The 21081-nt window shown below is 40.8% G+C and overlaps 1 protein-coding gene across 6 annotated transcripts in view; it reads left to right on the top strand.

Moving 5' to 3' along the window:
- FRAS1 (Fraser extracellular matrix complex subunit 1) overlaps window positions 1-21081 on the top strand; it is a 449074-nt gene that overhangs the window by 259846 nt on the left and 168147 nt on the right. For all 6 annotated transcript variants that reach the window (XM_045392441.3, XM_005554975.5, XM_065545065.2 and 3 more), the window contains 7 exons: window positions 2962-3114; window positions 3352-3498; window positions 9316-9462; window positions 12277-12417; window positions 13975-14115; window positions 15605-15745; window positions 19587-19857. In XM_045392441.3, the coding sequence (XP_045248376.2) occupies window positions 2962-3114; window positions 3352-3498; window positions 9316-9462; window positions 12277-12417; window positions 13975-14115; window positions 15605-15745; window positions 19587-19857 (1141 nt within the window). The remainder of the gene's footprint in view (window positions 1-2961; window positions 3115-3351; window positions 3499-9315; window positions 9463-12276; window positions 12418-13974; window positions 14116-15604; window positions 15746-19586; window positions 19858-21081) is intronic.

The raw sequence follows: 21081 nt of genomic DNA, 5'->3' as shown, positions 1-21081 counted from the left end.
GACATGAATGGATGGGTAGAGTGGGGTAGTGACTTCAGAAGAGTAATAAGGGTTTAAAAGCACTGCTGGGTGAGGGGGAAGGAATGTCCACAATCTGGCTCCAGTTTCCTTTAGAATATTTAACACACGTTACACTCCTTATTTAAACAGAGATCCCAAGATCAGATAAATCCATAAATACTTATTTGTTGTACCCACAAAATACTACAGGGGTCTGCTTACTTTCTCTTGAAAGCATCCCCTGGGTGATTATTCTTTTATGTTTCTCTAATTGCATGCTAGAGAAAGCATCTGTTAGATGCAACTAGTCTTTAGACCACTGAACACCTGCAGATCTTGTTGATGCATGCCCAAGTTCAGAAAGCTCTGGAAGAAATTGCTTTAAAGAGGATAGGCCATAACTTTTCAAATAACGGAGCCTTGAATCTGTAGTGTTTCCTAGGTTTCCAATCCTAACATTTACCCACTTGTTAAGGTAATCATAAAACAGTATCACCTTCATTTGCTCTTGCAACTTTTGAAGGTTTTTAAATATCCCTTTGCACAACTGGGATTGTGCTCCTGGCACTGTAAGGAAGGCATAGGGAAGAGAGAACAAAGGGCTTGGCATTATGTGGAAGCCATACACCAAATCTGGGGAAAGTAGCCTCTTTCTCATATTTCCTTTAACGCAGTCATAATTTCCTTTGTAGTTTAACTGAAGGGCTGAAATGAGGATTCATTTGGCTCTCAGGATATCATGAATTGTTCCTAATATTGGCAAAAGGCTGCTTGTAATTTGTAACTCCCAAAGTTCAGAGAAAGGTTGGGGACTGTTAATTTGTATGCTGCCAAAAGAATCAGCGTTTTTGAGTCAGACTCCTGTGGCTTAACTTCTGGGATGACTATGAAGGTCCTCTGAAGGGTTCTCATGTGGATGAGTGGGCACTGGACATGAAAGGGAGATCTGCTTCATGTGCAGGGAACACATCCAGATGATCAACAGTTAGGATCACCAACAGTGTACAGAGAAAGACCTGTTTTTAACAGATTTCAGCGGCAGGAATCTGTTTTACCAACATGGATTTCGCTAGAAATCACAGTCTCTACTACAAGCCTTGAGATGAAACAAGACATTTTGAGGCCATGGGTGGTGCATTAGCGAGTACAAAGAAATGCTTTGAATCCTACAGGGGAAGATGGGAAGGCCCCATAACCAGAACTCTTTCTTTTCTTTCTTCTAGATCTTACTCCTTTTTCATTTTAGGTGGGTAAATTGAGATTTGTGGGTTTTGTCCTGCCTTTGGGATAAAGGATGATAAATAGGACTTAAAGGGTAATTACCACTTGAAAGCAGGAAGTTTTCACCTACAAAGGAAGCTGAACACAATCAAGTTCTTTATTAAAGAATGACTATTATGTGAATGAGAACAAGAGACAGTGCTGTCTGGACAAAATAATTTGTTTTATAGCTTTAATCCCAACTGGCATTACAGAGCTACTATGCACTATGTATTGGGTCATAAAAATGGCTTTTCAACTCACAACTCTTCTTCATAACTTTATCTCTAGTTAAATACCAAAATATTCCAGCAACTCAATCCAATTATTTACTCACCCCAGTCCATACATACTGAAGGCTGAGACTGGCATACTGACTCCAGAAGGCCAAATCTGTGACAAGGAGCCTTGCGGAGGGCTCAGGAGCCCTGTTGATGCAGGATTTTTCTCAGCTTCTTTGCCAGACTCATGGCAGTGGCGCCTCATCTACTCAGCCTGCTGTGCTCAGCCCCTTGTGGGAGAAACATGTGAGTTAGTGAGTGCAGGATCCAGCTGGACTCTCCGGGCACTGACACAACAGCCAGCGCCATGGGGGGCCTGCAGCCAAACCAGGCATGTCACCTCAAGGGAAACGTGGTGGCACCCAGGTGAGGGTGCCCATGACCCTGAAGCCCCAGACAGGGTGTTATAGTGCTCTTTTACTTTCGCCATCTGAAGTCTGACAGATGGTGGTGTGTTAGCAGCTCATTTGGCCTCTTGCCTTGTTGCTGAGGCAGTTGCCCTCTGCTGGTGAGGGCAAAGGGCTGGTGTGACAGCCTTTTCTGGGTACTGGCACTTAGTGGGCCCCAAACTCTTGTCCAGTGTTGAAGAAGAATGGGGTTACACAGAAAATTGAATGATGGTAAAAGTGGAGAATTTTATTGAGTGATGAAAAAATTTCTCAGAAGAGAGGGGAGCTGGAGAGGGGACGAGAAGGACAGGTCGTCTTCCCCCAAAATCAGGTTGTCTCTTCCCCAGAGTCAGGCTGTCTCCCCTCTACTGACTGAGTCTGGGGTCTTTATGGGCACAGGATGGGGCTGGGGCATGCCATAGGTAGTTTTGGAAAAAGCAACATTCAGTTGGTAAAAAGGCATGATTCAGAAAGAACCAATTGGGAGAGGGTGGGCAAAGAGGAATAGAAGCTCTTACTTTGGACTTTCTGTCACGAGTTTCAGACTGTTTTTTGTTGTTGTTGTTTTATGGTGAAGATGGGGTTTCACCAAGGACCCTCCCTGTCTTCTTAGAATTTCTCTGCCTCCTGCCTCTATTACTGTGAAGGGGGTGGGGGAAGCTGCACTCCAGTCTCAGACCCCCAGGGGAGATATTAATAGTATTGATCTTACTGCTTCTGTTAGTCAGGAAGTTCTCTCTATACTCCTAGCAAGTATCTATCACGTGGCACCCCCGTATCTAAAGGTCATTCCATTGGAAAGGGATGAAAACTCAGTCACTGTGCTGGGCCTGGCCATTTGCTAAAAACCTCAAACACACAATTTGTACAGGTCCCAAGCTTCTACTTTACTGATATACACTGCCCTTGGGCTACTCTCCAGCTGTCAGCTGCAGTGTTTGTAATTGAAATCTCTTCTGCCCTTTGTGCAGTGATGAGACTTTGTGCTCATGAGCACCCGTGCCTTCTCTCTGCTCCCCTTCCCCTTCCAGACTGCCATCCTCTGTGCCAGCACTGTGCAGCTGATCTCCACAACACCGGGAGCATCTGCCTGAGGTGCCACAATGCCCGCTACCTGCTGCTCGGGGACCACTGTGTTCCTGACTGCCCTTCAGGATACTATGCAGAGAGAGGAGCTTGTAAAAGTAAGTGAGTAAGTGCTGGACTCAGGAGCTGGAGCTGCCACCGGAGATTCTCTTCGGGCAGTAGCTGGGAAGGCTTGACCTTTCCTAAGAGAGAGCAGAGGTGGGAAGTATGCCATGGGACTGTAAACCAGACCTGCCAATGTTCTCAATGTTGGGATTTTATTACCCACACTTGGGATGCTGCTTGGAAGAGAATCTGACATCACGGTTTCTGTTGTGTCTCTTTTTCCTCTGCAGAATGTCACTCCTCCTGCAGAACCTGCCAGGGCAGAGGACCTTTCTCCTGCTCCTCATGTGACACCAATCTCGTGCTGTCCCACACTGGCACCTGCAGCACCACCTGCTTCCCTGGACACTATCTTGATGATAATCATGTTTGCCAGCGTAGGTTTTTCCAATGAACCTTCTCTCCTTTCCTTCCTTTCCTGCCTTTCTGAAGCCATTGAAAGAAATGTGAGGTTCTTACTTCCATCTTCTCACCTGGTAGCCTTTATTTTTATAAAAGGAAGAAAACCAATCTACAAAGGCAATAAGGTTGCCATTAACAGATTATAGGTCAGATATCGGCCTAATCGAAAGTGCTGGGCTTGGCGGTAGGGTCTCCTCTGTAAGTGCCAGCTGTGTGATCTTGGGCAGGTTATTTAACTTCTCTGTCCAGGTTATCTCATTTAAAAAATAAAAGTGTTAGTTTGTTTCATCTTTATAGTTTTTCTCAGCAATCCCATTCTATGACCATAGGCAGAGAGTGGAACTTGCTCTAGTACACAGTCAGTGGACTAAGCACTTCTCTGGATTGAATTTGTTTTCTACATGTATTTGTGAATATTCACAGTGTACAAGGCTTTGCATGCTGGAAATATTCCATTTCTGCCTAAACAGTAGTTATTTGGACTTGTATGGGAGTTACTTATATAGATGTCTTATTTCTCAAGTAAGTCAGAATACGATTAATTATCTTGAGTCAGGCACAAACAAAGAGTTAGGATATTCTATTAGGGAATGGGTAAATCTCTCTGAAAAAAAAAATAAGATATCCTTCACAGATGAAGGAACATTTATGATAGGCTGATGCTGCTTATTTTATCTCAGGCACCAAAGTGTCATTTGCAAAAACGAAAAATTGTTATACTTTTGAAAATGACAGTTAACAAATATAGTGGTGATATTTCAGTTGTGTGTTCTAGGGGATACCATGGTGAAGGAATTGTGGAGTAGTGGTTAGGAGAGTGGGCTCTAGAGTTAGAGAACTGAAGTTCAAATCCTAACTGCTACTTAGAGCTTTATGACCTTGAACAAGCCAATTAACCACTAGGCCTCAGTTTCTTTTTTTTTTTTCTTTTTGTAAAGGAAGATTATAACAGTACCTACATCCTATTGTTGTTACATTTAATATAGACCATAGTGGAGAATAAGTTGTCAGAATTGATTAACCATTGTTTTGTTTTTATCATCATCATCTAAAATGAGAGGCAAATAAAGTAGTAAAGATATTTCTATTTTATAGAGAGGATGATAGGTATTACTGTTAGTTTATTGAGATCCTTGCAAAGATTTGCATTAGTTATATGGAAGTCACCCTTTTGCATCATCTGTGGAGGTACTGGAGATCTAAAAACAAATTTTTTTGGACCAGTGGGAAGATTGCTTTTGTAACAAAAACTTTGCTTTGTATATATCAACTGTCTGCCAGAATCTGTAGATTCTGTAATACAAGAGACAGGAATGAAATACTTCCATGTTCTATTCAAGAGCAAGAGAGTCTTGGTGGAGAAATAGTGACTTAGATTTATGAGGCTCTTCACAGCAGTGGAATCACAGAAATAAAAGTTCAAAAGAAAAAATAGAATCCATTGTATGAAGTATAGGTAACAAAAATACATTGCATTGAAATAGTTCTCTTCTGGGAAGTTTTTGTCTTGGTGCAGGGTGGCCTCTGCACAAACACATTTGCTATCATCCCATGTAAATAGAATTTCATAGAATATTTCAGTTGGATTAAGAATTTCCTAAGTTTAGTCCTTAAATTTCATTCTAAGATTGAAAAAGTATGCTCCTATGTTGGGATATTTGAGTTTCTAGTAGGTTAAAAACAAAAAAGAAAAACAGCCTGACCAACATGGTGAAACCCCATCTCTACTAAAAATACAAAAAAACTAGCAAGGCATGGTGGTGCATACCTGTAATTCCAGCTACTCGGGGGGTGCTGAGGCAGGTGAATCGCTTGAACCTGGGAGGCAGAGGCTGCAGTGAGCTGAGATCACGCCATTGCACTCCAGCCTGGGTGACAGAGCAAGACTCGGTCTCAAAGAAAAAAAAAAATTCAACAATGTTCTATTCTAATACTCATAATTACAGACAATTATAAGCCTGCCAATTTTAGAAATTCTGCAATAAGGGCTTTTGAAGAAATGTAATCAGTATTAAGGGATATTAAGGGAAGCATTCATAACCAAATTATTGAAGGAAGTAAGGACTGGAGAGCTTTCTAGATACTCTAAGTTATAGGAATCTTTCGAGAGGATGTACTATTAATTGAATTAAAAAATCTAAGGGTCACCAGTTGCGGTAGGAACTTTAAAAAGGAGGTGATACGTAAGGTTCTGAGTACTTGAAACCATAGTGCTTTGGTATTGGAGGAGAATTCCAGAGTTACTCAAGCCAATCTTGCACCAGTGCAGAGACTCTTTCTCACTCACCTCCACAGACTTCCACAGAAGAAAGCCGGTTCCACTGCTGGGGAGCTGGAGTTGTCGGACAGTTGCTTTTAATTGGCCCTAGAACTTGCCTCCAAAGTGATATGGAATAAGCTTCCTCCTTCATTCACACGATTACTTTCCAAAGTTTGAAATTAACTATCATTCCCCACTTGGGTATCTCTGTGCCATGTAGACCTAGAGCCAATGGAGTATTGAAGCAGGAGTGAATGACCATTTCTTAGACCTACAGCAGAAAACAGGTGTGTTTAAGAAGGTAATTGAACCCCTACACTGTGAGGTCCCTCACTCCTTACAGCACATCACAGATGTGATGGTTACTGGACATCCCAGCTTCCCTCACTGGTTTCTGGTGCACTCTGCCACCTTTTTCACCATCCTCCTGCATTTGCTATAGGGGTCACTGACCTCAGAGAACTGCCCCTGCTACTCCAGGTGTGGCCACACCAAGATGTCTGCGTCAGGACTAGTAAGTACTTTGTGGGGTCCAAATGTAATACCATGGAAGCTGAGAACCCGAGGGACGTTGGTGCCTACAGAACTGCTCTGTGTCAGACAGGGTCAGCCATTTACTCATTACTTTGGAAAGGGTAAGAGGAAGAAGTCATGGAAGCCACCTGTTTCTCAATGTGACACTACCATGTCCCTCCAGATCCTCCATAAAGTCTTCCAGCAATCCAAAATGCTCAGCATGAATCCATTTCTTTTAGAAGTGAGTGAAGGGGCTGAGGTATACATTAGGGTTCCAAGGGGGAATGAGTACTCTGTGGAAAGATTCAGGCCAGGCACAGTGGCTCACACCTATAATCCCAGCACTTTCGGAGGGCACGATGGGAGAATCATTTGAGGCCAGGAGTTTGAGACCAGCCTGGGCAAAAAAGTGAGATCCTGTCTCTAGAAAAAGTTAAAAAATAAGCTGGACATGGTGGCATGTGCCTGTGGACCCAGCAATATGGGAATCTGAAGTGGGAGGATTGCTTGAGCCCAGGAGGTAGAGGCTACAGTGAGCTGTGTTCATGCCACCACACTCCAGCCTGGGGGACAGGGTGACAGAGTGAGAACTGTCTCAAAAAAGAAGAAAAAAGATTCAGGAACACAGAGGCAGATGGAAGTAAGTCATAGGAAACCCTCAGACACTAGGGCAAGGAATTGGCCTTGACCTCTGGCTGGGAAACTGGCATTCGGGGACCTCATTTTGCAGCTCTATGTCAAGAAAGGAGGACCGGCTGACCTTACGTTGCATATCACATTTTTAGTTACTATCAAGCCTGTTATTGACTAAAAATCTTAGATATTTTTTCCATAGCAACTGCTTTCTAAGCAGGTCTTCTTCATTCTGTATTTGTACAGTTGGTTTTAGAACATAAATGCGGGACTTTTCTTAGAGTTCTGCTTATTTCACTTGATTACTGTAGGTTCATTATTTCTACTGGTTAAAGTAACTGAACTGTGTTCTTCCAGCCGGTGAAACTTAACTATGTATATTTCCTATATAGGTGCATGTGGTGTATTTAAATATTATTGACATGGTTTCTTTGTTTCCATTAAAGTCATGGATAAAAATATTGATCAAGTAAGAATTTAAGGCTTGATTAATGTGATACTCTACTGTAGACACTATTTTTATCAATTATAAAGATTTGCTGATCACATTTTGAGTATGCTTTTCAACCACCTTCAAATCCACTTACAACTAGTAGGTCTTACTTCATTTTTGTATTCACAAGTTTATTTTTGGAATCTCTATCAAACTCTTTGCCAAAATTAAGATACACCATGCATAAAAATTCTAGGAAAAAAAAAAGGATAAAAATTTGGTCTCACCTAAGCTTACAACAGTTAAAATATTCTTTTCTAATTATTGAAAATAATTAGAACTGAAAATCCAGTCTAGAATTTTCCCAGGACCTTAAATTGCCAATATACATATTCTAATGAACGTTTTATAGCAATGTCTTTCTTTGTAGGTGAAACAATAGCATGTGATTTTTTTTTTTTTTCAGGGAGGTAGTTTTCTTGCACTGTGCCATATACTTTGATATCATATAGATCTAAAACTCACTGAGTTTCTCTGTGAACTTTTCCTCTGACACATACTTAGGGAAGATTTCCGAAAGAGACAGAAATGCTGGTGGTTGTATATATCTTATGCAATATCTAGCTTTATTTCATTTATGTAGCAAGTGTTTATTGAACACCTATAATATGACAGATAACAAGCTAGGTGATGACTAACATTACAATGAACAAAACAGACCTACTATTTGCTTTCTTGAAGTTTGCCGCCTAAAAGATACAAATGTTAATCAAATAATCACTCAAATGGAAATTGCTATATGAAATTTGCATGAAAAACATGTACAGGATGCTGTAATGGAAGGTCTGTTTTAGAATAGAAGGTTAACAACAGTCCCAGGAGAGACTGAAGAATGAGTAAGAGTTAAAGACTCAGAGATTATATTAAGAGGATTCAAATATACATGTTATAATAGGATTTCCATGTGGAGAGAATGGAGGGAATGGTAGAAGAGTAATATTTGCAGAAATGATGGCTGGAAATTTTCCAGGATTGAAAAACGACATTGAGTTTGAAGGCGAAAGTGTACTCTGAAACCTGAGCTGTATGAATTTTAAAAGCCACTCTGGTAGATGCATGGAAAATAGATTGCAAGGGGGTCAGAGCGGAGATGGAGAAACCAATTAGGAGGCTGTGACAGTAGTTCAGCATGGGATGATGATGGCTTAGAAATATTGGCATTTGTGGATATGGAAAAAAGTGAAAAGTTCTGAGAGTTATATTGGAGTTTGAATAAATAGGATCCAGTGAATAATTGGATTAGGAGTCGGGGAAAGAGAGGTGTCAAGATAGACTCCGAGGTTTCTGGCATGAAAAACTATGTCGGAGAAATGCCAGTTGTTAAATGAGGGAAGATGGAAGCATGACCAGATTGGGGTATCATCCCTGAATGTCAGAGTTACATGACTGGCTTCTAAGAGTTGTAACTAGGCAAATCAATCAACCAGTTCACCTTCAAGTCCTTTGCATCTTAAAGTATGGGGTTTCCCAAGCTCCCCAATAAAGTTGGTGCCTAATTTTAATGTTGGCATCACACAAAAACCTGAATCTACATTATGAACTAAAGGAAGCTTGATTCCTGAAGAAGTAAGGTTTAAGCTCTGAATTGTAATTCCAGGGATCTTAGAGTAAGGATAAATTCTGTTGCTGAATCACAGAACAATTTGGATATGGGATTTCCATTCTTGGGTTTGCAATTTATATTCTTTGTAAAATAAGATTACCCTTTTCTATTTTGGAAACTAATATTTTCTGTTTTTGTTGATCACAGGGGAGGGCTATGAGCCATAATGAAACGTGGCGCAGGTTGTAGCAAGGCTTTGTTCCTATATAACATCTGTCTAGGTTTGATCAGTGCTTCAGTATTTGCAATTGTAATCATCCGGTCATTTTCTTTTCCTGTCTGCTCAGCATGCAACACACACTGTGGAAGCTGTGATTCACAGGCCAGCTGTACCTCCTGCCGAGATCCAAACAAGGTTCTGCTCTTTGGGGAATGTCAGTATGAGAGCTGTGCCCCACAGTACTATCTTGACTTCTCCACCAACACGTGCAAAGGTAAAGCTCTTCCTGAACTGTGTAACGATTCTTTTACTCAGTGATACCCCTTTACTACTGATGTCTAGTTTTCCATATTGAGAAAACACCAGTCATCGTATATTTTGACTGTCTCTGATGATAGCAACAATTGTGTATGTATGTATATATTCATTTATTCACTCCTTGATTTACTTATTAAGCATATATTTTGAGCACCTTCTTGTGTCAGACGTTGTGCCACATTTTGATAACAAGACCAGAGGTGGCAAATTGTAAATCCTCAGGTTATATTTGGCCCATAGACATGTTTTCTTTGGTCTGCCTAATGTTTCAGTGCTTTAAAATCTTTAATTATTCACCTTTTAAAAATGAGAAGATTTCACATACAAAAATTGACATTTTCAAGTGTTGTTGTTTTTTTTAACCAGAAGCTCTAGTAGTGTTGGATATGCATCCTGACAGTGCAACTGTAGGTTGAAACAGTGTAGCTGTAGTCCCTGCTGGATGGAGCAGGATCTCTTCAGTTCATCAGTCCCCACCATTCCCTTTCTATCACACAAGGCCTACTCTGAAGATACATTACTTTCCTGGGCTGTAGGTGTTTGCATTTACAACTCTAGATTGCTGCCTCTAAGCTTGATGAGGTCAGGAGTCATGTCTGATGTGTTCATTTCTGCTTAACATACTTAAATGAGTGAAGACGTAGTCCCTGTATTCAAGGAAATTTATAAGGAGATAATGTCAAATGCCAAGTGCCTTTTTCTTTGCTCTCCAGTAGTTGGAATTCTTGGGGCTGATGCTCTTTGAATGGTAGTTCTCAGCAAGAGGAAAAGCAGGGGTAAAGAACAGGTTTTACTTGTTCCTGTCCATTTCCTCATTCCTGCCTCTTTCCACATTTCTCTCTATCCTTCTGATTCTGGCAGAGAAGCAGAGAAGCTAGAGCTTAGATATGGTGGTCAAACATCTGTCAAGTAACTTAGGATGCTGTAAGGTTCTGCAAAATTACACACTTTTCATTCCAAGAAATTCTACTTGGTTGTCAACTTAGGTGGTCTGCTGTGTTCAAGACTACAGAGGTTTTTTCCTTTCTTTCTTTTTTTTTTTTTTGACTTCTAACCAGTAGCTGTCAGTTTGTGGTGAAAAACAAGATTATCACAAATCCACCCCATTATAGATGATTTCATAACTATGCTGGCAGTTTTCAAGGCTTTGTTTTAGTCATTTTCCCTCAGGACTGATTCAGCCAAATAAAGGAATAGGATTAACTTTGTAAATCTTCTTGGAAGCACGTGTACTGTCTTGCATATTTACCTGATTTCTTTGGGACTTAGAAATATTCTATCAAGGAAGAGAAAAGGCAACTAATGAGAGGTGTCTCCAGTTTCTTAGCAGAAATGGAGGGTGAGATCCAGGGTGGCCCTGAATGGAGATAGGTTCTCTAAGAGAAACAGTTCAGCAGCAAACGTTTATTGAGTTGTTACTGTATGCCAGGCACTGTGCTAAATTATTGAATTTCATTATTTCATTTTATTCTTCACAATGAGTTTATGAAATGGGTACTATTCTCACCCATGTTTTACAGGTGAGAAACCAAGGATAATATAGATAAAAACATTATTGTAGGATAATAAAGATAAAAAGTAGCAAAGTCATGACTTGAATACAGATTTACCTTTCTTCAAAACCTTTGAATACAGATTTACCTTTGAATACAGATTTACCTTTCTTCAAAACTTAACTGTGCTATCCCATCCCATCTTCCATGCATGTAGCATTCCCTTACCAGCTACAACACTGGCTTTCAAACATGAGTTTTCTGACTGCATCAGAATTGCCTGGGCCATTGAAAACAACAGCAACAGCAACAACTATAATATTCACAATAACAAGTACAGCAGCAACATGTTTTCCCTTGCCCCATCCCAATCCCTGAGACTCTGATTTGATAAATCCGATGTTGAGCCTAATCCATATTTTTAACAACCCCCCTGGATTATTTGCATGCACATTCAAGGTAGACCCCTCTAGAACATAAGCTCCTTGATGACAAGTTCTACACCTACCACCTTTATATTGCCCCCTCCTGCTGTTCAGTGACTATCCCATAGGTGCTTATGGAGCAAATTAACATGTAATTGAGTCCATTCTGATGCCTAAATGAGATCTTCTATTGTTTTAGCAACCTCTTTCTTTCTGGACAGGACCTTTATGCCCCATATAATTCTGACATCATTGGTTCTTTCTGTCATTTTGGTCAATGCCTGGTTTTGAGAGATAGAAACTCAGGCAACTGGTGTTATTGGTGGCAGCAGATGCATTCTTAGTTGAGTCTCTGACATCTCTTTACCTATTGAGCATTGAGTACTTGGAAGAAGTCAGGGTTAGCTGAAAACTGCCGGCATAGTTATGAAATCATTTATAATGGGGTGGAATTGTGATAATCTTGTTTTTCACCACAAACTGACAGGTTTGTGGGGCAAGTTGGCCACTCCCTGAGGCAGGTTTTGCCTGAAGACTTGATGTGGCACAGGGATAAAGAATTAAGATCAGAGTAATCTGGTTTCTCAGCAGCCCTGCTGACAAGCAGGCTTGGCACAAGCATGGAGTGCTCCTTGTACATGTCCATGTCTAACATAATTAGGGAACACTTAAAGCTCAGAGAAGCATTCAGGCTACTACAAGTGGAAACCTCGTTTGAGTCTGCTTATCTGACATCTCTTACACTGTCCTTATTTTACTCCTTGCGGCTGCAAACAGACTCCTCATAAATGAATTGCTGGGTCTGAGGGTGGACAGAAAGGAAGATAATCTAATGCAGACTTTCTTTTTTAGAGTGTGATTGGAGCTGCAGTGCCTGCAGTGGGCCCCTGAAAACAGACTGCCTGCAGTGCATGGATGGCTACATTCTCCAGGATGGGGCCTGCGTGGAGCAGTGCCGGTCATCATTTTACCAGGACTCAGGCCTCTGCAAGAGTAAGTGTGTAGAGGCCCTGCTCTGTGTTCAGCCATACCTTGGCCGCCTCCAGTTTGTACTCTTTTCAGAAGGAAACTGTGGCAAGTTTCCCCTTCTGGCTTTTTGCCCAGTTTCTGATTTCTTTCCTAAGAGCCATCTTTGTTATTGTGAACATTTCCTCTTTTCATCTTCCATGCCCTAATAACACATTTGCTAAAATTTGAGGGCAATATGGGAATCTTGGGCATATAGGACCACACAAACAGGTATGTGTTAGCTGTTACTTTCAGATTTTCTTAAAAATTGAACAGTCAGGTTCTCCAGGTGGGAAGGTGTTTGTACCCTAGGCATTTGGGCACACGGGAAGACCCGATGATTTCACTCACTGACCCCTTCAACCCTCTGTATTCCATATAGCAAACAATCATCTCTCTCTGGCCTAGTATCCCTTTTAGCCTCAACTGAACACTACAAAATTCTCAAGACCCTGAAATTCCCCTCAAAAGTGCACAGATGGCCGGGCGTGGTGGCTCAAGCCTGTAATCCCAGCACTTTGGGAGGCCAAGACGGGTGGATCACGAGGTCAGGAGGTCAAGACCATCCTGGCTAACACGGTGAAACCCCGTCTCTACTAAAATATACAAAAAACTAGCCGGGCGAGGTGGCGGGCGCCTGTAGTCCCAGCTACTGGGGAGGCTGAGGCAGGAGAATGGCGTAAACCCGGGAGGCAGAGCTTGCAGTGAGCCGAGATCCGGCCACTGCACTCCAGCCTGGGTGACAGAGCGAGACTCTGTCTCAAAAAAAAAAAAAAAAAAAAAAAAGTGTGCACAGATGGCATTCCTAGGAGTATTCCTGGGGGACTGAAAACTGACTTGATGGACTTGATGAACCACAAAAGGTCAACACTTCAGCAAAACGGTATTGAGACCCAAGGACTAATGATAATAATAATAGTTGCTTAGGCCAGGAATGGTGGCTCACATCTGCAATCCCAACACTTTGGGAGGTGGAGGGAGATGGATCACCTGAGGTCAGGAGTTCAAGACCAGCCTGACCAACATGGAGAAACCCCATCTCTACTAAAAATACAAAATTAGCCGAGCATGGTGGCACATGCCTGTAATCCCAGCTACTCAGGAAGGCTAAGCCAGGAGAATCACTTGAATCCGGGAGGCGGAGGTTGCGTTGAGCCGAGATTGTGCCACTGCACTCCAGCCTGGGGAACAAGCAAAACTCCATCTCAAATAATAATAATAATAATAATAATAATAGCTGCTGATATCTGTCATTCACTTTATAGTTTATCTAGCATTTTCCATGGGTGGATAGGACAGTATATCAACCCCCATTTTATAGAGAAGAACACTGAGGCTCAGTGAGGTAGAGTAATCCTAAGTCTCCCAGCTGGTAAGTATCATAGTCATAACCAGAACCCAGACTCCTTCACTCTTCATATGGTCCTTTGCCAAGTACACTAAGCTGTACTGCTGCTGGACATCTCATGCTGCCTTCCCACAAGGGCCTGGAGCCCCTGGAAAGCCACACAGATTCCTGATGACTTCACTTTTGTCTTTTAGACTGTGACAGCTACTGTCTCCAGTGCCAAGGTCCCCATGAGTGTACCCGCTGTGAAGGGCCATTTCTCCTCTTGGAAGCCCAGTGCGTCCAGGAATGTGGGAAGGGGTACTTTGCAGATCATGTAAAGCACAAATGCACAGGTAATTTGGAGACTGTTTTGATTATTCTGGAAAGAAGTGAAGGCAGCAAGTAAGTCACATGTGCTGACTCTCAGGTATCCAAGAACACTTAAATTAGAAAGCGGAATGAAAGCCCAGAGAGCTTAGCCTAAGTAATTGATGGCTTCACATGCATATCTGCCATATGTTGGTTAAATAGGACATAGGAGTGTAAGCCAATATTCTCTTACACAAACCAATATTGTCCCCAAAGGTCTTTATGGAAACAAAGCCAATATTTTATGAAATGTAAAGCTTATATTGATCTGTAGTGAGGGATCCATTAAGAGTGGATCAGCCCTGTTGATATAGACATAGAATTTTTAGTGTTTAGACTAAATTACCCATGATTCTGATAATATCCTTAAAGAATGGGAATTTTGGGGACAATTTAGTGAAACACACTGGAGCTTTTATGAAACTTAAGTTGAACCCCAAGTCTTAATCTCCTTGTCCACTGGATTAGCTGGAGAGTTTTATCAGTTTTTTTCTCATCATATCTATCAAAACTTGGTTTGTATGCCCCACTGTAGTACCTGACATTTAATAATGCTATTAACCAGGCATAGCATTTACATATCACTAAATTTCCCCCATTTGCATTATCTAATTTCATATTCAAAATGGCTTGATAAAATATGACAGACACTATGAATCCTATTTTACAAGTGAAAGAAAAATAGGAGACTTAAAAGTGTTAATCACAGCAACTTAAGATCAGATGTTAAACCCAGGTTTTCTGATTCCAATCCAGGGCCCTTTAAACTATACTGTGTATCCTCTCTATAAAAAAATCTCAACTAAGGAAGCAGAAAAATTAGTCAGCAAAAACTCTTCCTAGAAAATTGTTAACTTGACTCGAAAAGGAATCCTATGGTCCTATTAATAGCTGCTCTCCTCCAGTATTTAAAATACTATTAAATACTACTACTACTAATAACAATAATAATAAGAAATACAACGGTGGTAGTAGTAGAACAATTGAGCCCTTCCTGTGTACCACGCACTGTTTTAGTCATTGCACATTATAACACATGTAATCCTCCCAACAATTATTTGCATTAGGTGCTATTAATGTCCCCATTTTTAAGACAAGAAAATTATGGCATCGATTGTTAAACAGAACTTGCCCGAGGTCAGCAGCTGGGAAGGTTAGAGGAGGAAGGGTACCTAGAAAGAGTCTGTGCTCTTAATCACTACAAAGGTCTTTTCTTACAAGTCAATATGGTTAACTTTTTTAACAATTCATGCATGTGTAACATTTTTAGATCGCATTGTGTAAAGGGAGGAGTGTTCCTCTCTATAGATCAGCTCCCTGTACATTCTACGGGGAAACCGTCAGTCTTCTCTTTTGTTACAGTTAGGGCTCATTTGTTGCATGTGCTCTGACTCTTCTGGTTGCAAGCCCTTTATTTCTCTGTTGCTGGTGGTGCCTTGATTGAATCTCATTTAGTGTTTCCTTTTCTAATAGCCTGTCCTCAGGGGTGCTTGCAGTGCAGCCACAGGGACCGTTGTCACCTCTGTGACCATGGGTTCTTTCTGAAGAGTGGCCTCTGTGTTTACAACTGTGTTCCTGGCTTTTCTGCCCACTCCTCTAATGAAACATGTTCTGGTAAGTGTTTCTGCTCTGATGGTCTGGTGAACTTACCAATAATTTCTCTATGTGAAGGCTGAGTTTGCAGACATAATTGACGTATGTGATATAAAATGCAGCATTCCCAATTTGGGAAAACCCATGGTGCTGCTAAGGAGTAAGGGACTCTTTATAGAATATGGAAAATTGGGAAATCTCAACTTCTATAATCATTGGAAAGGAAAAGAAGCAATCTGTGTCTTAAAAGTCACAGCTATCAGCTAAGAAATTGGCATAAAACTTAGCTAAGTTCCTGAACTACAGCCATGTTATAGAAAATTATATATATACAGTCACACTTTGGTTAATGATGGGGATACATTCTGAGAAATGCATCATTAAGCAGTTTCATCATTGTTTGAACTTCATAGAGTGTACTTACGCAAACCTAGATGGTATAGCCTACTGCACACCAAGGCTATATAATATAGGCTACAAACCTGTACAGCATGTGAGTGTACTGAATACCATAGGCAATTGTAACACAATAGTAAGTATTTGTGTATCTAAACATATCTAAAATAGAAAAGGTACAGTATAATTTTATGGGACCACCATCATATAAGTGGTCTGTTGTTGACTGAAATGTTATAGAGCACATGACTATATTTACCTATGATTTATTTATATTTATATAAATTTGTAGAGCTAATTATGTCAAAGTGCAGTGGTACACCCTTTTTCACACAGTAGAGATAAATTATAAATAAATAACAAATAGTATGAGGAGTCTGCTTCATAAGGTTCACATGTTTCTAGTGAATGGATTTCAAGCTACCCTGTTTGCCCTTAAAAATATGTAACATCGGCCGGGCATGGTGGCTCATGCCTATAATTCCAGCACATTGGGAGGCCGAGGCAGGCGGATCATCTGAGGTCAGGAGTTCAAGACCAACCTGGTCAACATGGCGAAACCCTGTCTCTACTAAAAATACAAAAATTAGCCAGGCACAGTAATGAGCGCCTGTAATCCCAGCTACTCAGGAGGCTGAGGCAAGAGAATCGCTTGAACCCAGGAGGTGGAGGTTGTGGTGAGCCGAGATCATGCCACCGTACTCCAGCCTCGGTGACAGAGCAAGACTCCATCTCAAAATAATAATAATAATGATAATAATAATAATAATAAGTAACATGTTAAGAAATGAAGCCAGTCTCTTCCAACACGTTAATGGACACGTTACCTTAAATAACAAAGAGAAGTGAATTTAAGTTCAGTCTTAATTTTGAATCCCAAAACCTTTATAGGTGAGTAAAGCTTGGGAGGGACGTTACTGAGTGTTTGTTGGCTTTTGAGAGTCGTTCGTCAAAAACATGAGGCATTTTTTTAACACTCATATTCAATCATATTTTCTGTCTCTGTATTTCTGGCCTTTAAAGATATTAAGACTTCCCCACGGGAAAAAAATATTTTTGACTTATTTCTGGGGAATCTTTCTGAAAACCCTAAGTACTTGAGAGCCAGCTTACTTCTCTCTAGGATATAAGTCCTCTTGTGAAAATGAGTGCCACTCTCATTGGAGCGATCTTACAGTCGAAGTAGTCCCATTGAAACTTGGCATTTCCAAACTGTCCTGTCTGACCTAGTTGTAAAAAGGAGCACTACCAATTAAAGTCCAGGCAAAAACAACTTGCAGGAGACAGGATAAATTCTACATCATGTTAAGAAATCCTTTTTTGTCATCAGATGTTTCATGTGGACAGAGATTATAAAATTGTTAAGACAAGGTATGGGTATTTCACATGAATTTTAAGTATGAGCCACTGATAATCCTACTCCACTGTAAATTAACTGGTGCTATTCTAGGAAATGATAGCAAACACCAGCCTTTTTACTTGCCCTTGGTAGGTCTGATGTGGCAGGTGCATCAGGATAGGACTGTGGTTCTCAAAGCCAGGAGCCCACTAGGATTACCTGCAGAGTTTGTAAAATTCCCGAGGTCCTACCTGAGAACATCCAAGTCAGAAGCTCTGGCAGTGGAGCCGAATTGTCAGTATTGTTTTAAAAGATCCCTATATGATTCTTATTATTGTTGAGATGTAATTTACATACCATAAAATTCATGCTTTAAAGTATAAAATTCAGTGGTTTTTAGTGTATTTATAAAGTTGTGCAACTAACACCACTATCTAGTTCCAAAACATTTTCATCATCCTAAAAGGAAACCCCATAATATTAGCAGTTTCTCTCTACTCCTGTCTCAACCCAGTCCCTGGCAACCACTAATCTACTTCTGTCTCTAGGTATTTGCCTATTCTAGGCATCTCACATAAATGGAACTTACAATATGTGGCCTTTTATGTCTGACTACTTTTACTTAGCATAGTATTTTCAAGGTTCATCCATATGATATCATGAATCAGCACATCATTCCTTTGTCTTTCTATAGATGTAACATGCCACATTTTATTTATCCATTAAACAATGGATGGACATTTGAGTTGATTTCACTTTTTGACTATTATGAGTATTGCTGCTATGAACATTTGTGTACAAGTTTTGTATGGAAAAATGTTTTCAATTCTCTAGGGTTTATATACACAGGAGTAGAATTGCTGTGTCCTATGGTAACTGTATTTAACTGAGGAACTGTCCAACTGTTTTCCCAAGTGACTACACCATTTTACACTCCCATCAGCAATCTATGAGGTTTTGATTTCTCCACACCCTAACAATTTTTATTGTCTTTCCTAGTGGAAATGAGGCAATATCTTATTGTGGCTATGATTTTGCACCTGCTCATGTGCTTATTGGCCTTTGTGTATCTTCTTTGAAGAAATGCCCATTCAAATTCTTCACCCATTTTAAAAACTGGGTTTTTCATTTTCTATCGTTGAGTTATAGGAGTTCTTTATATATTCTTGATACAAGTCCCTTTGTAGATATATGATTTGTGTGTTTACTCCCAATCTGTGTGTTGTCTTTTCACTTTCTCACAGGTGCCCTTTGAATACAAAAGTTTTACATTTTGATGATGTCCATTTATTTTTTCTTTTGTCACGTGTGTTTTTTATGTCTTATCTAAGAAAGCATTATCTAATTCAAAAATCATAAAAATATACTTCTATATTTTCTTCTAAGGGTTTTATAGTTTAACGATTACATTGAAGTCCTATGTTCTTGTCATGTGCATTCAGGGTGGTAACCACTGGGAGGCTTATTGTATACCGTGGCCAGAATCTCATCTGTGCAGCTCTGAGTTAACAACATTACAAGCTTATTTAAAATTAAAACAAAAAAAAGGGTTGGCACATGGAGGGCAGCTGAAAGGAAAGCTGGAGCTGCCTGTAAGAGAGGAACATGTCCGAGTCAGAGCCAGAGCTCAGCAGGAAGTGAGAGCAGTGTTTGACAGATGCGGTCGTAAAGATAGGTACTGGTTTGGAACTAGGACTTGTTTCCTCACCTAAACTTCTTTAAAAGAAGAAAGTAGCCATTAACCTTTAGTTTGGCATGGAATTGGGAATGGCCTTCTCCAGCCATCGGCATAGTTTCCAGGCTCCATGTCTTCTATATGGAACATGTGTCAAAGAACAGGAGCAGTGACTCACACCTGAGGACCCCACTGGGAGGCAAAGAGACATCATGTGTATTCTTCAGGAACACTGAAGCTCTCTAGAGCCAGCTGACGGTTGTGGTCTTTTGTAACAATGTAATACTGTAAACTCCAGCACACTGTTTATGCAGTGAAATCAACTCTGTTTCTTATTTTGTGTGTATTCTCTGGAAATTGTAAGGAGGTGGTCTGAAAAAATAAAAATAAGGGGAAATTGACCTAATTAGGGAAGGTACCACAAGCTTCACCTTTGGGTTCCTGTTTTTCAGGCAAAATACATACCCCTAGTCTTCATGTGAATGGTTCCCTGATCCTCCCAATTGGTTCAATAAAGCCACTGGATTTTTCCCTCCTGAATGTCCAAGACCAAGAGGGTAGGGTCGAAGATCTCCTGTTTCATGTTGTGAGTGCTCCCACCAATGGTCAGCTAGTGCTCTCAAGAAATGGAAAAGAGGTTCAGCTGGATAAGGCTGGACGTTTTAGCTGGAAAGATGTGAACGAGAAGAAAGTGCGTTTTGTGCACAGCAAAGAAAAACTCAGGTGACTCTGTGTTTTGTTGTTTTCTTCCTGCCTCCTTTCCATCATTGCTTTTCCACTCCTCCACCCTGTCCCAGCCTCTCTTTCTCAATAGCTAACCCTTCTCCTCCGGGGAAGATCAATACTCCACAAACCCAAATGCTGTCAGCTGCCTGTCATCATTTCCCTGTGATTGCTCAAAGAACGTGCATCTGTTAGAGACATTTTCATTTTCTCACATAATTATGGGTAATCCTCTGATGCAACAGAAAAATCCTGGTACAATTAGTCAGATTTTTGGCCCAGCAGAAACAAAAGTGGTCATATACCTAGATGTTACAGCTGCTGCTTCAACATTGGGGCAGTACACTGGGAGTGGGCGGCAGAGAGAGAGGATGGGAGCACATGCTTTTCAAGGTGTTGTATGGTCTCTAGGATTTTCGAGTTGGAAGGAAACTTAGAATCACAGTGAACTTTTTATTATCCACATTATGGGATTAATTGTGGTTAATTTTTAAGCCTGATTCAGTTTTCCCCTGATGCTTAGCACACTTCTGGCTGCCTTCCCCACGCCAGCTGACATATGCTTCAGGAATGCAATTGAATGTTAACACCAACCCAAGCAAATATAGCTATATAATTAGCAGGGTAAATCTACTCCACAGAAGTCAGAGGGTGCTCCCCAAAGATTAGCCTTTAGGATTATCCTTCATCCTGCTCTACTTCATTAGTGCAGATAATTCAGCATAGCCTCTATGTATAAGCAAGGAGTTGAAACCCATGGAACAGTGGCAAGGACGCAGTGAGTATTTTCTGCTGTCAACACTAACCTTGAGGGTTGGTTGGTTTTGAGATTTGGGCTGGGAGATAGGTGAGGAGAAAAGTAGATGGCATTTTCTCTATTGTAATTCAGAGATGATGATGCCAGTGACCTTGGAAGATCATATTATAGGAATAAGAACAACTGGCATTTATGGAGTGCTAACTTTGAGCCAGGCATCATGTTAAGCACTATACATGAACTATATATCTCATGTTCCTAGTCTACAGATAAGGAAACTGAGGCCTTGAGAGTATAGGTTATCTTGCCCAAGACCGCTCAACATGTGTGTGCAGAGCTGAGACTCCAAGGCAAGACTGATTCCACAACCCATGCCTTTAGCCACAATGATTTCTGCCTCCCTAATATACTAGGAACAATAGGCATGCTTCCCTCCTCAAAAGACAAAAGGTCACTTCATAGAGAAG

This window comes from Macaca fascicularis, chromosome 5, assembly GCF_037993035.2.
Source record: "Macaca fascicularis isolate 582-1 chromosome 5, T2T-MFA8v1.1".
Classification (NCBI taxonomy): Eukaryota; Metazoa; Chordata; class Mammalia; order Primates; family Cercopithecidae; genus Macaca; species Macaca fascicularis.
Note: the sequence above shows the minus strand (reverse complement) of the source record. Positions and strands in the feature narration are given on the sequence as shown.